This window comes from Thamnophis sirtalis, unplaced genomic scaffold (genome assembly GCF_051295495.1).
Source record: "Thamnophis sirtalis isolate CommonGarterSnake01/CBP01778 unplaced genomic scaffold, rThaSir2_p1.2 scaffold_9, whole genome shotgun sequence".
Lineage (NCBI taxonomy): Eukaryota > Metazoa > Chordata > Lepidosauria > Squamata > Natricidae > Thamnophis > Thamnophis sirtalis.
The window spans coordinates 40,134,923-40,152,831 of record NW_028261389.1 but is presented as its reverse complement, the minus strand read 5'-3'; the positions used below and the strand labels follow the sequence as shown (position 1 = coordinate 40,152,831).

Sequence of the window (17,909 nt, the reverse complement as noted above, 5' to 3'; positions counted from 1 at the left end):
TTTATTATTAATTAGGCTACTGCTAAAGAATATTCCTATCTAGAGGATCTTTTCACCTAAACTGTGGGAAAATTTATTCTTTTCTGAAATTGCCAGGAGCCCTTTCCATACAGTGAATATCTATAGGAAATCCTGGGCAGATGGAAAAACTTAAGTTACTATACTATGCTGTTTCATCACCACCACTTTCAATAATTTTTTTAAGTCTTGCTGTACTTTGTCAAAGTGCCCTAAACATTCTGGTTTATGGGTTTCTGATTTGAGTGACTGATTTGGGAGGCTGTTGTAAATCCAGCATTGCTTGACTGGATGTGTTTGCTTCTATGCTTTGATAATAGTTGCTCAGCTTTTATGTTGTAAACAAACATTATTACAAACATATTTCTTGTCTCCAGTGCACCTTCTTTTGAGATTACAATTTCAAAGGTATAGCAAAGGTAAAATACATGGAATTGTAACTCAGTATGTACTTTTTGGTTTTAACTGAAAATGGAGAAAAGAAGAAAGTATATGTACTTCAGGGAACACATTTGGATTTTTTAAAATGTAAATCTTCTCAAAAGTCAATCATTATGATATTTCACAGCTGTAATTTTCAACTTATAAATTTTGAAAATAAATTTTATTTCAAAAAGTAACAGTTGCATCAGGAAAAAATACTAAAAGCTGGTTTTTTTGTAGCCATGGGGCCACAATGATTTGAGTTTCTGTTCAGAGGAAGGTAAGAAGGTGGGCTTCTATTTGCCTAGGAATCAGAGGTGGGTTCCTACCGGTTCGGACCAGTTCAGCCGAGTAGGTAGTAAATGCCATCGAACTGGTTCTCTCGACGATGCCGTCATCTTGTTTTTTGCTTCTGCACATGTGCAGAAGCCAGTTTTTTAGTACTGTGCATGTGCATGCATGCAGTGTGTCCCTGAGCAAACCAGCAGTAGCAGCACCCAGAACCCACCCCTGCTAGGAATGTCTGTTCAATATTAATTGAGACTGTGCATCTTGTTTTGTTTTGCTCTTTGTTTTAATATATGCCTTCCACAATTGCAATGTTCAAGTTTGGCAGCTGTGTATATTCTTGAGACAAACTAATTAATTAATTCTCCAGATAATACTTCCATAAGAATCCCGTACTTTCGCTTCTCCTGTATAATTCTGTGTAATTTCACAACATTCCGTTGTACAATTTTACAAAAAAAACACCTTTAATATGCAGGAGATAATTGTCTGAGTTAAATCCAGTTTGTGACAATGTCTGAAGCTAAACCTGAATGAAAAATAATTTAGAACCTAGATTTTCTCCATTAGTGTTACTATTAATCGACAGTAAGTTTTTAAGTATATCATTAATGCAATGCTAATCCTTATCACTTCATATTGTTTTGGCTGCATGATGGGTGACAATTCTAATATATGATCCAGGGATACTGGAAAACTCATGCAACATAGATAAAATGCTACTTTATTAAAGTTATCAAAATGACTTTATATTGTCCTTGCACTATTAACTTCACTGCCTTTTTTTTTTAACCAGGCTGTCATTGAGAAAGAATGGCCAACCTTGGATTCCAACTGCTTCCTTTCACAAACAGTGCTTTGCTCAGACCAGTTGCCCTCGCCAAAGGTAACATGTCACAGAAACTTTATTCATCTTTGGCCTTTGTTCATTCCTTTAGAAACGTGCTATACTTGGTATGATTAATACCACAATTTATTGACTGAAGAAACATAATTACTTTTAGAAGTCTGTAACTTCCTCCTCATCCCCAGATATAATTTTTCATGTAGCTTTTCTTTGATTTGCTTAATTTTTTCCCCTTTTATTTTGGATTTCTTTCAACACTTTACTTCACAGTAGCAAAACAAAAAATGATATGTCTCAGCTGCACATTTGGCAGTGGATTAAAAATGGCTAGTTGACAAAGTGCTTTAAAAAAAAGACTGAAGTATACATTATATAGTAACAGCTGAAGGTTTTCAGAACATCTAAAAATTGTTGAACTGTATTATTTGTTAGTTACTTGATAAACTGAAATGTAAACTTTCATTATATTTTCTAAAGTGTATCCTAACTATATATATAGTGTATTCCCTCCAGTAGTAAGAGAATGATAATAAGCTGCAGAAAGTAGTGCTTCATATCCATTATTTTTCCACTTATGAAAATAGTTAAGATTTGCATCCTTTTCTAAACCCATGCCCTTGGGTGAATTCATTGATTTTAAGTGGGACCCTTATCCCAGTAAATGTACCATAAACTGGAATGAAAAAAATACTGCAAATATGTTTAAACATTAAATTCATGATCTAGAAGCAGTGTAAACTGTGCAGCTTAAATCTGCTCACACCATAGGTATATTGGGAAAATTTAGTGAATTCCAGCTTATGGTAAAATGACTGGATCCTGTTAAAGTCTGTGGCTGTGATCCAACAAAAGAGACTATGGTATAGGAGAATGTTCCACAATGCCGGATGTTTCTTTGAAGTTTTCAGTTGGGCTGCTTCTACTGCTACAGAGGCCATTGTTTCATTAAAAATTTAAAATGCATCCTGTCTTTGCAAGATGCAGCTGTTATAAAAACCTCAAGCCTCTGACTTCACAGGGGTCTCTCTACACATAACTTACTTTATGTCAGATCCTAAGAGACTAGTAAACATCCTAGGATGTAAAAACATCCTATTCTTATTCCATGCACTTTAATGTACTTATTTGCCTTATTTTCCATGTACATTGTGCAATGCCTTGCAAATCTTGCAAAAAGTTTATTCAACAGTGCTGCATATTCCTAAAAGCATAATTTATATGTGAAGAAATATTCCATATGAACCAAAAAATTATATAGCAGACAGAATTAATTATTAAACCCAGATAAAGAAACCCCACCACAGAAGAACAATGTGTTATGGAAATAAGTTACAGTGTGAGGTTACTTTGTAACCTGGAAGTTTCAGCTAATGAAAAAAATGTAACAACTGATATCTAAGTATTTTGACTATTACATAATTTGAGCTGGCTGGCTGTGCATTTCTGTACCAAATTAAAGATTCTAGATTGCTGTTGAGAATCTTTTTTCTCTATGAGACTGCATATTTTGGAGGCCTCCTCTTAATTATATTTCCCATTAGACTTACTATCTATTCCACCAGTGTAAGCTCAATTTTGAGAAGCAGACCTTAGATAGGAATTGCCCCAAGGCAAGTGATTGCCCCCATTCACACAATGTCACAACTCTGTTTCAAGTGACTGATTCACTTACCTTTTGATTGACTTGAAATTGACTGTGTTGGCACGGTTTCATTCTTAGAAATAGTTGAAGCTTCATTTTCCCCCTCTATTGTGGGTTTTTTGATATTAGTATTTTCTTTAGTTGCAGCATTAATTTATTTGTAGACTATCTTAGCCTAAAGAAGCAGCTTATAAAAATTTCAATAAATGAAAGTGGTACATAAGTCAGCCCTTCTTTCATATTTCATGTTCAGACAAAAGTGAGATTATTGATTTTAAAAAAATCTCTCTTTACAAGTACAACAAATCAACAGAAAGTGAGGACAACGCATTTCATTTAAAATCACCTCCCCATAAAATGTGGCAGCTTAGGAAAATGACAACATTATCAGAAAACAGCGATATTAGCAACTGGTAAGTCAAATAAATTGCTTTATCTGTTGCTGTTTGTGGTTATTTGCATACTGACAACACCCAGGATGAGCACTGGATGAATAATTGAAAACATCTAGATGCTTTGCTATTCTAATTCCTGCAGATAATTAAATTTAAAGCACATGTGTTCATAACTAAATGGCACACACCAAATTCAGAATGTTAACTTTTCAAGCTAAGCAGTTTACTTTTAAAGCCATCCTTTACTCATTTAAAGAAAAGCATAGCAGTACTAAACTCTCAAATCCTAAAATTTTAACTCAATAAAAATTATATAGAGTTTAAAAGAAAAATATCTAAGATAAAGAAAGCTTTACTATACCCTATATTTCTTTGTAAAAAACATCTTGAGATATGTTTGAAGTACAAATATAAATATTTTATATAAATCTCTAACTTCTATTACTCTCCAGCATAAACCTTTCCTGGAGCTTAGATTTTATTTTTTAACTTCAGAAAATAATGGGAATTTATAGCACAGCAAAAGCTGTAGAGATTTAAATCTTGTTGGATTAGCTTCTTAGCATCTTGCTCTTGCTCTCCGTAGGTCAGGAAGAAGCACTGCCTCACAGCTTTCTGAGCCAAAGTCCTGCCAAAAGTTATCATTACGATCTGAAAAGGAGGAAAAAATTTCAGAAGAATGGTATGTTTGGGTTATTATTTTCTTTTAAATTTATTTATTTTATTTGTTTTATTTTTATAGCTGTTCATCTCAACAAAATGATTCTGGGTGGCATACATCATAAAACAAAAATAATTTTGAAACATTTAAAATAATTAAAATAGTACAAATAAATATACATGGCACCAAGTAAAACTGTTACCCTGAATATTAATACAGCCAGGAAATGGGATCCTTAAGACATTGGGGTCACAGTCACACAATGCAAAAGGCCAATGGGCTCAGGGTCATCCAGATACCTGAAGGGAGAGGGTCTAGGACAGTGATGGCGAACCTTTTCAGCACTGAGTACCCAACAGGAACGTGTATGCCAGAATGCTGGAAACCCGAAGACCAGCTGGCCAGTGCGCATGCGTGCACTGGTCAGCTGTTCTTTAGATTTCTGATGCTTCAGCGTGCACGACGACCAACTGGCATGCCGGAAACCAGAAGAGCAACTGGCAACAGTGGGCTTGCACACAGTGGGCGGGCATATAGAGAGGCTTCTGTGTGCCACCTCTGGCACACGTACCATAGGTTCACCATCACAGATCTAGGACCAATCGCTGCAGCCAACTTGCCACAGCCAATTCACCACAGGCCAACTCACCTCAGTACAATTCAACACTGTATTAATAATTTAATTCAGTACTTTTATTATTGTTGACCATATTTTTGTCAAAATTATTGTAATTCTTATATTTTTGGATTGACTTTTTTATTTTATTATTGGCCATGATTCCATCAAAATAAATTTAATTATTATATTTGTTAAATTGACCTGTGGCAAGTTGTCTTCTAGCAGGTTTGGCTGCAGGGAGTTGGCTAAGGCAAGTTGTCCCATTCCAGAAGAGAGAATATGCCAGAGGAGCGGAGCTATAGCAGAGAAGACGCATTTCCTGATTCCCACTAGCCAACATTCCTTGACTGACAGTGCCTATAGCATGCCCAACCTATATCATGACTAGTTTTTAATCATAAATGGTGGGGTGAAATTATACAGAACGTTTAGATGACAGTTTTGCATATGTTCACATTATGATATAAAATAATTCTGCTATTCTACTCAGCAATATTGTATATGTCATTAATGATGGCCAGAATATTAGGTATTCTTTCATCAGCATTCTTAATGGTAACCATATTGTTAGGACAGATGTGTATAGTTCTGATCTGTATGATTATAAAATATGTTTTGAATACCCATAAAATCAAAATTATGTTCTATAGTTTGCACTGTAATATATGCAGCAAAATCATGTATTTTGTTTTAGAATTGGATGAGAGAAATATATGGAACCCAAAAAGTCACATGAACTTTTTTCTGCATATTTAACATTTTCTCTGCATGTTTCTTGGCCTTACGACTCCTCGAAAAGACACTCCTGAAGATCGAAAGACCTCCCAGAGCAAATTCAGTATTGCAAAAGGGCTGCTGCTAGCATCCAGAAGTTACTAGCCTGCATGCTTATTAAACAAACACCTATGTTTGCATGTGGAGAATAACTGTTTCTTCTCTAGGGGTTTTAAAGACATTTCTACTGCACAGCTGATGCTAAAAAGAGCACATAAGATGAAAGCAAAAAAATATAATGCTAAAAAAGTTGGTGAGTACCCTTTAAATTTAATTATTTAAATTATGCTTATTACTTTTTCTAAAAATCATATTTAAAATCAGCCTTTAGTATGATGGCATATACTAAGATTTTTAATAATAAAGAAAGCTCAATTGATTTTAAATAAACTTTATATAACTAAACCTTAGTATTGCAGCTAGTTGCAATAGAAAGTTCAGTTCACAAAACTGAACAGAAAGAACAGCATATATGATGACCTCATACTAATCTTTTCCCCCCTCGATTTAGTGATAGTCAGTAGGATTATTTGTTGACTTTGAATATATAATTCTGTAGGCAATAATTAATTCTCAGTAGAATGTGCTCTAGAGACTCTTAAGTAATCCAAATGTATACTTTTAATCTACCCAGAATTATGGAGCTGAATGTTCTTCATCGCTATCTGAATTTGTAGAGGTGGTTACAGCCCTACTGAAGTTATCTATTTTCAAATCATTTTTACCATTTTTGTACTCAAAATAGTACATTTATGTTTTACTATTTTTAGAAATGCCAATTAATAAATATTGGTTGATGGTAAAGTATTTAAGGATTGTCATCAAATCCTTAAATATTTACAATACAAATCAGCCATGATGTAATAACCCAAAATAGGACATGGAAGAATCACTATATTTATGGAGGTCTGGAGTTAAGTTGGAATTTATATGATGTGATTGATTGATTTTTTATTTATTTAATGGTGTTCTAAGGAACAGTGATCAGACACCAAATATGTTTAAAGATCTTATATTTCTGTCACCTGAAAGTGGTCCTGATAACAGTGCTGGTCAGCTTCAAGAGAAGCAAATTACAAATGGGAGCCAAAATGGAGGTTAATGGGGTTTGATCTTATGGCTAACAACAATAGGATCTTGAGGTGGCTCTTCTAGTGGCTTCATTTAGCCCTGCTGATTCTTGAGTCCCTTCTCAGAGTTGGATGTATATCTAGACCTCCCATGTGAGTGCTGAAGGTTTAGTACTTACATAACTAGCTGGGCTTTTCCAAGGATCTAATAGTCAGTTCAGAAGAAGCCTTGGTGCCTGGCTGGAAGGGCTTTGGATTAGATGGTTCCTACAGGTTCTCTCTGTGGGTTGATCCTGGAGTGCTTCTTGGTTTTCTGAGCAACTTCAGAAAATGAAATGCCAGAAAAGACTCCTAGAGTGCAAATAGAGAAGAATTAGATATGACTCCAACACAATAACATATCAGACTAGATGTTACATAGGTATTTTCCCACTCTTATTATATCCCACAGACAGTCATTTGGTCCAGTTTCTAAAGGTTGTTGAGAAGTTGGATGGATTGCAGTTTCAGTGTGCTTCAGAAGAAACTTGAATATCTAGACCATGGGTGTCAAACTCACAGCAACAAATTGCCATCACATGACATTTCATGATATTTTTCCCATTTGTTGAGCTGGGTGGGTGTGGCCTGCGTGTGATGCATCCAGCCCACAGGCTGCCAATTTGACATCCCTGATATAAAGCCTTCCCAGTCAGGCTTCAGACCAGTATATACTGTAGTATTGAGACAACATTTGTTCCATTTGTTAATGATGTCTAGTGTAGAAGAATGAGAATAGTGCAACCTCCTGGTTCTCCACGATCTCCCATTAGTTTTCAATACCGTTGACCATAGTAGTCTTCTGCATCACTTATGGGGATTGGGAAAGTGGGTTTATAGTGTTGCAGTAACTCTCTGTTCTTTGCAATCAAGCCCAATTGGTGTTGGTAGCAGAGAACAGGTAGAGTTCAAGGGGTTTAATTTGTAGAATGCCTAGGGCTCAATACTCTTGCCTCGCCTGTTTGACACCTTCATGGCACCTACATTGTTAAGGTCATCTGTTCATTTGACATTGGGTACCATCAGTACATTGATAATATCCAATTGTACCCACAGACCCAGGCTAACTGAGTGATTGTGTCAAGGTCTTCTTCCAATGTCTGGAGGCTTTGGGGAGGCCTAGATGGGAAGAATAGACTCAAGAAGACCCCTGACAAATCCTGTGATCATTTGGATCTCCCAGGACCAGTGATATTCCTGAACAAACCTATGCTTCTTCCTTCAGAACTAGTGTACAATTTGGCAGAGCTCCTGTTCAATTGGAAAGTGATTACTATAAACAGGCTTTTGTATAAATATATGTTGTTTACCAGTTGGGTCTTTATCTAGCCTGACAAGTCCTTTGGCCAGTCCTTTGATCAGCTTGTGTGTAGATTATTGAAATGTGCTTTATATGGGAGCTGCTTCTGAAAACCTTTCAAAAGCTGCAGCTGGGAAGAAGGTGGCGCTTAGCAGTGAGAAGACGGAGTTTCAGGCTATTCCTGAAATTCCCCTATTCCGAAGGAAATTGGACGGTCCGTTTCGGACCCAAGCTGTCCCGGAGAGACAGTGAAAGTTTGGAGGAGATCCAGTGACCCCCAGAGACATTCGCAAAGTCTCTGGGGGCTTGGAATTTAACCTCCTTTGCCAGTTCCTTCTGGATTAGCTGTAAGCTAACCGAAACTGCAGGTTGCCCCTAAGAATGGTGTGAGTGTTTTCAACTGGTAAGCTGATTTTATTACTCAAAGAGATACAGTTCGCATAAAAATTTAAGCTAATTGAAACCAAAGATCAGAAGAATCTAGCGGCGAATTGGTTTTTTTTAAATGGGTTTATAGCCAGTGGTTACCCTATTTCTTAAATGTTTTAAATGCTACTTACATGGATAAAGGAAAGATTACTTCAACATCTCCTCTGACTCTCTTTAAGTGGGCTGTAAACCAATTTACTATAATTTGGCTCCTTACAATTTGACACTTTTATTCTTGGCTATGTTGGTCTAAGATCAGATAAGATTGCACAGCTCCCAGCTTGTTTTTACTTGCAAATACCTTAAAGCCTCTAAAGGGAGAAATTTTTGCTGCGTCATAAACATGGTGTCTATACAAGTTTCAAATGATTCATTTCAAATGATTTTCTCCGCGTTTCAAAAGTTGTCTGACACGTATGATAGATTTGAAAAAAAGCTGGACTATTTGTTGTTTTTAACATCAAAATATGAAGAAAAAAGTGAGAACGTTGAATGTTTGAATGTTCCTGAAATACAAATGAAGAATGTCAGAAATGAAGTTTCTCAATTTGCTGACACTCCGGGCATCTGGTTTAAAGATTCTCAATTTGCTGACACGCTGGGCATCTGGTTTACCTCGGAGGGAGAAAGAGATGCAACGTTTGAAAGGGGGGCAGCCATACAGAAGATTTATTTCAAAAGACAGAGCGCAGGAGGAATGAGAAGCATTAAAGAATTTATACTTTATGAAACATCATTTGCAGAATTTCCGATACCACTACTGAGAATTAAAGACAAGCTGAAAAGTGCAACAAGCGTAGGACAACGATATTATATCAGAGGCACCTTAAGCAAAAAGGTGCAAAGATATTCCTGTTTGGACTTGCTTATAAAGACGTTTGGTGAACTTGTTCCACGAATGGCAATAGGATTAAGGAGGTTTTGTTATTGGAGAGACACAGGCTGATAGATGGAAGAATACAATTCAAAATTAGCTAAACCTAATTACTCTTATTTGTAATAGACATAGCTGAATAATAATTGATATTGATAGTAATGTATATAATGTGGAGTTGATATGATAAATAATAATTGGATATGAGAAGGGAAGGTTGGAAATATTTTTGGACCATATACAAAGGTTATTAATCACAATAATTATCACTATTAAAAAATAAAATAAAACTATATACAGTTAAATGTTAACTAATATGGGTAAATGTTACGATATATGATATAATTACATAAAGAAGGGAAAATGATAATAAACTATATGCATGGAAGATGGAATTTTTGGTATGAAATATTATGGATGTTCAGCTAAAACAGGATATGAGGATTTGATGTTAATAGAGGATTTTACAAACAAGTAAATGAAATGCTAGCATGTGGTTATGGATTAAATTTCTAGCATAGTTAAGGATGAAGGATGTTTAAATAACTGTAGTCAACTAAAAGTGGAGGTATAATGATGTCAATATGGTAAACATTTGAGTTAAGATATTTGAATCAATATGAATTAATGGAAGAGATGCACCAAAACATGTTGTAACCAGCTGATATACTTTTTTATAATATATACCTGGTTTTTTTTTGTTTTTTCCTCTTTTTTCTTCTTTTGTTTTTCCCTTTTTTTCCCTGCCTTGTTTTTTGTTCTTTTTGTCTTCTCTGTGTTTTGATTTTTTCTTTTCCCACTGGTGTGGGCATGTGTTGTTTAAGTAACAAAAAAAATTAATAAAAAAAAAAGATTTATAGAACGGAAATTAGAATTATGCATGAAACTGTAACAGTGAAAATGTCTATACGATTAAAAACAAAGCAATATGGATGGAAATAGGATATTTTTATGTTTGCAAATACTGAATAGACCAAATGTAAATAAATGTGATGGTCATAATGTATAACTTTATATCTTAGTATAGATATTGTATAGTATAGATATATCCTTAGTAAGACATTGTCAGGATGGTTACGCTGTGCCCAATGTTTTAATTTGTGTTCAATAAAAAACTTTATAAAAAAAAGCTGCAGCTGGTCCAGAATAGAGACGTATGGGCAGTTACCGGCATGCTCATGTAACATCTATGCTTTCTGAGCTTTGCAGATTTCCAGGTATTGGTTGTTATCTTTAATATCCTTTATGGTGCATGGTAGCAGAAGGACTGACTGTTTCATAGTTCTCCCTGTTTTGTACAAGCAGGCAGAGATGGCCTGCTCCAAATCCCATTCATTAAACATTATTAAACATTAGGACTCAATACAATATAATACAATAGCAGAGTTGGAAGGGACCTTGGAGGTCTTCTAGTCCAACCCCCTGCCTAGCCAGGAAACCCTCTACCATTTCAGACAAATGGCTATCCAACATCTTCTTAAAGTCTTCCAGTATTGGGGCATTCACAACTTCTGGAGGCAAGCTGTTCCACTGATTAATTGTTCTAACTGTCAGGAAATTTCTCCTCAGTTCTTAGTTGCTTCTATCCTTGATTAGTTTCCACCCATTGCTTCTTGTTCTACCCTCAGGTGCCTTGGAGAATAATTTGACTTCTTTGTGGCAGCCCCTGAGATATTGGAACACTGCTATCATGTCTCCTCTAGTCCTTCTTTCTATTAAACTAGACATACCCAGTTCCTACAACCGTTCTTCATATGTTTTAGTCTCCAGTCCCCTAATCATCTTTGTTGCTCTTCTCTGCACTCTTTCTAGAGTCTCCACATCTTTTCTATATCGTGGTGACCAAAACTGAATGCAGTATTCCAAGTGTGGCCTTACCAAGGCATTATAAAGTGGTATTAACACTTCACATGATCTTGATTCTATCCCCCTGTTGATGCAGCCTAGAACTGTGTTGGCTTTTTTGGCAACTGCCGCACACTGCTGTCTCACATTTAAATGGTTGTTCACTAGGACTCCAAGATCCCTTTCACAGTTACTACTGTTGAGCAAGGTGCTACCTATACTGTACCTGTGCATTTTGTTTTTCTTGCCTAAATGTAGAACCTTACTCTTTTCACCATTGAATTTCATTTTATTAGATAGTGCCCAATGTTCAAGTTTGTCAAGATCCTTCTGTATCTTTAGCCTATCTTCTGGTGTGTGGGCTATTCCTGCCAGTTTGACGTCATCTGCAAATTTGATGAGTTCCCCATTTATTCCCTCATCCTAATCATTGATGAAGATGTTGAAGAGTACTGGGCCCAAAACAGAGCCTTGGGGTACTCCACTGCATACTTCCCTCCATGAAGATGCAGTTCCATTGAGGACTACACGTTGAGTGTGGTTGGTCAGCCAGTTACAAATCCATCTGGTGGTGATACTGTCTAACCCACATTCTTCTACTTTATCTAGTAGTAGGTTATGGTCTACCTTATCAAATGCCTTACTGAAGTCCAAGTAAACTATATCAACGTCATTCCTCTGGTCCACTAATTTTGTCATATTATCAAAGAATGCAATAAGATTAGTCTGGCATGATCTGTTTTTGACAAATCCATGTTGGCTTTTGGCTATTACTTTGTTTGCTTCTAGGTGTTTGCTAATTAGTTACTTGATTATCTTTTCCAGAATCTTTCCTGGTATTGAGGTCATGCTGATAGGTCTGTAGTTTCCTGGATCTGTTTTTTTCTCTCCTTTTTTGAAGATGGGAACCATATCAGCTCTTTTCCAGTCCTCTGGTAGTTCCTCGGTGCTCCAGGATCTCTGAAAGATATAGTTCAGTGATTCTGAGATCTCGTCTGCCAGTTCCTTCAGAACCCTGAGGTGTAATCCATCCGGTCCTGGTGATTTGAACTCGTCTAGGGTAGACAGATGCTCACTTACCATTTTCTTCCCTATTTCAACTTGTGTTCCTAATCTGATTTTTGTGGTGCTGTTTTTGACAGGTTGGACTGTTTTATCCCTTTGTGTAAAGATAGATGCAAAACATGAGTTAAATAGTTCTGCTTTCTCCCTGTTGCTTGTCACCTTCCTGCCACTTTCTCCCAGCAATGGACCAATTGTTTCCTTAACTTTTTTCTTGTTTTTAACATGTTGGAAGAAGCTTTTTTTGTTATTTTTTACTTTTGTGGCAAGCCTTTCCTCATTGTGAGCCTTAGGTTTCCTCACTTCATCTTTACATGCTCGGGCTATTTGCTGATATTCTGCCTTATTTATGTCCCCCCCCCCCTTCCACTTTTTATACTTATCTTTTTTGTCTTTCAATTTAAGAAAGCTTATCTTTTCTGTTTCAGTGTGTGTGTGTGTTTATATGTATCTATGTATGCATGTATGTATGATTTTTGGACAACTGAACTTATCATCGTTAACAATATTCCTAGAAATTCATTTGGCCTCCCAGTGTGTCCTTCTTTAAAAGAGCCCTTAAAACCTGGCTTTCATCCATGACTTGGGCTATAGTGGATAATAAACCTGTTGTGTACTATGTGGCTGTTGTTAGAGATTTTTGTGGCTCTTTTTGTTTTGTTGTTGTTTTGTTCTGGAAACCTGTCATTATTTTGTTTACATTTGTAAATTGTTTTACTATTGTACATCTCCAAAGTCATAAGGAGATCAAATAGTCTTATTAATTGAATGAATGGATGAAAGAAAGAAAGAAATACAATAGTAACCTTTCCATAATGAATACTTTTTAAAAAATAAACAATTCTTATGCCAGATAATCAAATTTCTTTATGTGTTATCTGTTATTGCTTTACTAGGCTTAGGGAAGTGTTTCATATTAATAATTTTCATATCAATCTCCTGACCATATGCATTAAAATAAAAATGTGTTCTAATTTTTGTTCCTATAAAGTAAGTGCCTATAAAAGCATTTCTTTAAATAATTCTGCTTTTTATACTATATTATTTATTTATACCATAATTGGAAAATATTGGTATTTTAGAAAATTTTAGAACTCTAACATTCTAATTTCAAGTGTTTAAAATCTTGGGCTCATTAGACTGGCCCACCCCCAAGTGACTATACAGATAAAAACTCATCATCTTGACCTCTGCTTGGTATTTTCTGACAGTTATATGTTTCTGCAAATTGTTTTGTTTCTTTCTTCTTCTAGACCATAAAAAGCTCTTGAGGTTTTTGGGGTGTGTGGTACATCAGTTGTCTGGATAGAAATCAGGGAATGATTTATAAATCACAGGGAGTGATTTATAATCATATTCCAGATGTGTCCTGAAAACCATTTGGATTTTTTAGACAGCGTTGTTGTCTAGTATTGCTTGTCTTCCCATAATTTCTCAAGATCTCCTTTGTATAAATAACTTTACCAAAACTTTTCATTCACTAATTTTATATTCTAACCAAATTTCTTCCACACCATTCATTTAGGTATTCTGATAATACCCACTCACTTTAATTTTCTAATTAAACTGTGTATTTAACACTACTAAATCATGTTCAGCTCCACAAATTGTACCCAGAAATGTCTTGGCTGATTGAATTGCACATCTTATATAGTTACTTAATTTGATTCCAGTGTTGTTCATCCAATGATGAACAAGTTTAGAACATTCATTTATGTTACCTGAATCGGATGAACAACCACAAAACGCTTAGTAAAATTATTTCCAGCATTATTATTTTTTTCTAATCCAAATCTATTCATAATTCCAGGTTCTTCTATTTAGCTAATTTTTAGTTGTACATTTTTTCCAGTTTTTGTAATACTCTTCTCATACACTTTACTATAGAATCATCAGGGTCCTTCACCATTTGTTGTCAATATTGTCAATATTAATTATCAATATTAATATCCCTTGGATATCTACTAATCTTGTCATTTATTGGATTATAGCAAAATATCACTACCACTTTTTTTAATCATGTAATATTTAAAATTGCCCATTCCAGTTCACTTGAACATATGTTCCTAAAACATCCACTTCATTTCCATTTTGATATTTTCAAGTCATTCTTGTTTAATGCCTTTCATATTCTATAGTCCAGTTGTTTGTATCCTCATAAATGAAAGAATTCATGTTTCATTGGTGATCCCATTGGTGACTAGATTTCCTTTCTGCTTTTATCTGGCTATATTGTTTACTCTTCCCAATAACCAAAGAAATGTCTTCCCAACTGGAGATCTTTCCATCTGAAACCCAAACTCCCCTGAATGTTATAGTCATAGACATAGTTTCCTTGGCAATTGTGAAGAACTGATTGGCTTATCCATCTTCCAAGTTTGATTTTGAAGGACTTTCTCTGGGAGGATTACTTTCTATTAACTGCTATAGAGACTTGTCTTGACTACCCATGCCCCTGTTATAGGTTATAGCTTAGCTTCATTGCTTCCTTTCCAAACTTAGTGTAACACATTAGGAGCTCTCACTCCCACTGGCTTCAAAGTCATTTAATGAGGCCTTGTATCAAATAGTTATGCTCTATGAATGTTTATTTAGAGTGATTGATTGATGGATTATTGACATCAAGTCGTTCTTAACTCTTAACTCCATAGCAATGACATGGATAGGTTTTCTCCATAATAGTAATAATCTAGAGTAGGCTTTCTACATGATTACTTAGAGTAGACTGAAATAAATCTGTCTATGTTGAGAATGAATTTACCTGGATTCAAACAATGCCAGAATGACAATTTTTATACCTTTTGTAACTGACATACCATGCATCAAAGCTGAAGATACTCATTTAACTCTTTGGTATTAAATACTTAATTCATTACTACTGGTCAGGTTTTATGCCTTTCAGAAATGTTATTTAAATCTTGACCATGTGACAAAAGAAAATTATCTGGCACCAAAAAGCTGCATTAAAAAATAGCGATTCTCATGGCCTTCTGCCTTGTTCTATCACACTATTTAGAAAAGAAGAGAAAGAAGGAGTCCAGTTGAATCTTCCACATATGTTCAACTTGGTGGCCCACATATCATTGGAATGTATCATCTTTTCTCCACATGTGATCTGTTTTATGTAACAAGTGACTAATCCAGCCATAAATATTTTTTTCTTAAAGAATATCAAAGACAGCTATTTTATTTTTGTCATCTAGGAGGGCGCTTCTGGGGCTTCTAATATTAAGGGGCTTAATATTAACAATACTGAAAATACTTTTCTTATTGTTTGCTTACTAAAACGAATTCACAAGTAGATGAGAATGTAATTAATAGAAAAATAGAGACCAGCTGTAGCAGAACAGTGAAAGAGCATCAGACACAAGTTGTCTAGAAATTATGGGTTAATGTTTAAATGGATATCAAATAACTATTTACTGAGTGGTAGTCTCACCCATAATACAGAACTAATCATGCAACAGTGATGTGCAGTCAGGGGAGACAGGGGAGGCACAGCCTCACCACTGTCAATCATGAAAAGGAAAAAAAATGTAAACGGGAAAAGGCAAGTGCTGAGGTTAGGCTAGCTAGCTGCTGCCACACCTTGAATGACTGCCTGTTTAAAAAAGCCTCTAAAAAAGTGCCCTCTACTATGAGGCAGGAGAACTGCATGCCTCATCTAGTCTGACTTTTTAGGCACTTGAGCAGAGTTAAGCGAGGGTTAAAAGCCTAAAAAATCCCGAGGTAGTTGAGGCACGCAGTTCTCCTGCCTCATAGTAGAGGGCGCATTTTTAGAGGCTTCAACTCTGTCATTCTGTTTAAAGCTGCAGCGTCGTGCTCACTCTTCCTCCTCTCTTTCTCCGTTTCTGATGCCCCCCACCCCCACCCCACGCTCCCTCTTTTCCTTCAAATTTCCTTTTTTTCTTTTTTCTTTAATAAATGCAATACTCAGGCATTCTCTTCTCTCCCGCGACACCCCACTGACTAAAGCACTTTCTTTCACCCGCCTCAGCTCGCAGCAGCCCACCTGAGCTCTGCCACTAGCACAGCCAAGCGAAAGAAAGTGCTTTAGTCAGTGGGGTGTCGGGGAAGAGGATTGCCCCACCAGCCATAAACCTCACCGCACGTCACTGTCATGGAAAGCATGTTAAAGTGATTACTGAGTAATACATAAGGTACTTTAAGTACTTGTAAAAAACTGTGAATAAATAAGCTTGATTTGTTTTGTTTTTTAAAAAAAAACCAACAAAAAAGAGTGGTAATGTAGTCTTTATTATTATATTTTTGTATAAATGGCTCAAAATGAAATCTTAATCATATGTATCAGGTTCAGGTCTGAACAGGTTTTGGCTTAGATATAAGTTAGAAATGAGGAGAACTTTCCTAACAGTTAGAACAGTTAATCAGTGGAACAGCTTTCAGAAGTTATGGGTGTTCCCTCACTGGAGATTTTTAAGAAAAGATTGGACAACCACTTGTCTGAAATGTTACATTGTCTCCCATTTTTGCAGGGGGTTAGACTAGAAGACCTCCAAATCCTGGGGTGGGGGTTTCCTGAAAAAAAGATAGCAAACATATCACAAATTGAAAGAGAAAAAGGGCAAGTATAAAAAATGGAAAGAGGGGAAAATAACTAAGGCAGAATATTAAATAGGTCAAGCCTGTAAAGATGAAGTGAGGAAAGCTAAGGCGCACAATGAACAAAGGCTTGCAACAAAAGTAAAAAATAACAAAAAAAAGCTTCTTCCAACATGTTAAAAACAAGAAAAAAAGTCAAGGAAACAATTGGTCCATTGCTGGGAGAAAGTGGCAAGAAGGTGACAAGCAACAGGGAGAAAGCAGAACTACTTAACTCATTTTTTGCATCTGTCTTTAACCAAAGGGGAAAAAAACAGTCCAACCTATCAAAAACCTCACCACAAAAACCAGATTAGGAACATAACCTAAAACAGGGAAGAAAATGGTAAGTGAACACTTGTTTACCCTAGATCAGTTGAAATCACCAGGAACTGACAGACGAGATCTCGGAACCACTGAACTATATATTTCAAAGATTCTGGAGCACTGGGGAACTGTCAGGGGACTGGAACAGAACTTATATAGCTCCCATCTTCAAAAAAGGGGAAAAATAGATCCAGGAAACTATGGACCTATCAGCCTGACCAGGGAAGATTCTGGAAAAGATAATCAAGCAACGAAATAGCAAACACCTAGAAGCAAACAAAGTAATAACCAAAAGCCAGCATGTGTTATCAAAAACAGATCATGCCAGACGAATCTTATTGCATTCTTTGACAAAGTGACAACATTAGTGGACCAGAGGAATACTGTCTATAATTTACTTAGACTTCAGTTAGGCATTTGATAAAGTAGACCATAATCTACTACTTGATAAAATAGAAAAATGTGAGTTAGACAGCATCATCACCAGATGGATTCATAACTGGATGACCAACTGCACTCAACATGGAGGGAAGTATGCAGTGGAGTACCCCAAGGCTCTGTTTTAGGTCCAACACTCTTCAACATCTTCATGAATGACTTGAACGAGGGGATAGATGGAGAAGTCATCAAATTTGCAGATGACACCAAGCTGGAAGGAATAGCCAACACTTCAGGACGATAGGCTTAAGAAGAA

At 36.0% G+C, this 17,909-nt stretch overlaps 1 protein-coding gene across 4 annotated transcripts in view; it reads left to right on the top strand.

The window, feature by feature from the left end:
- Positions 1 to 17,909, top strand: part of LRRIQ1 (leucine rich repeats and IQ motif containing 1) — a 96,459-nt gene that overhangs the window by 50,200 nt on the left and 28,350 nt on the right. For all 4 annotated transcript variants that reach the window (XM_014072234.2, XM_087723388.1, XM_014072227.2 and 1 more), the window contains 4 exons: positions 1,526 to 1,615; positions 3,516 to 3,631; positions 4,200 to 4,295; positions 5,835 to 5,920. In XM_014072234.2, coding sequence (XP_013927709.2) covers positions 1,526 to 1,615; positions 3,516 to 3,631; positions 4,200 to 4,295; positions 5,835 to 5,920 — 388 coding nt within the window. The remainder of the gene's footprint in view (positions 1 to 1,525; positions 1,616 to 3,515; positions 3,632 to 4,199; positions 4,296 to 5,834; positions 5,921 to 17,909) is intronic.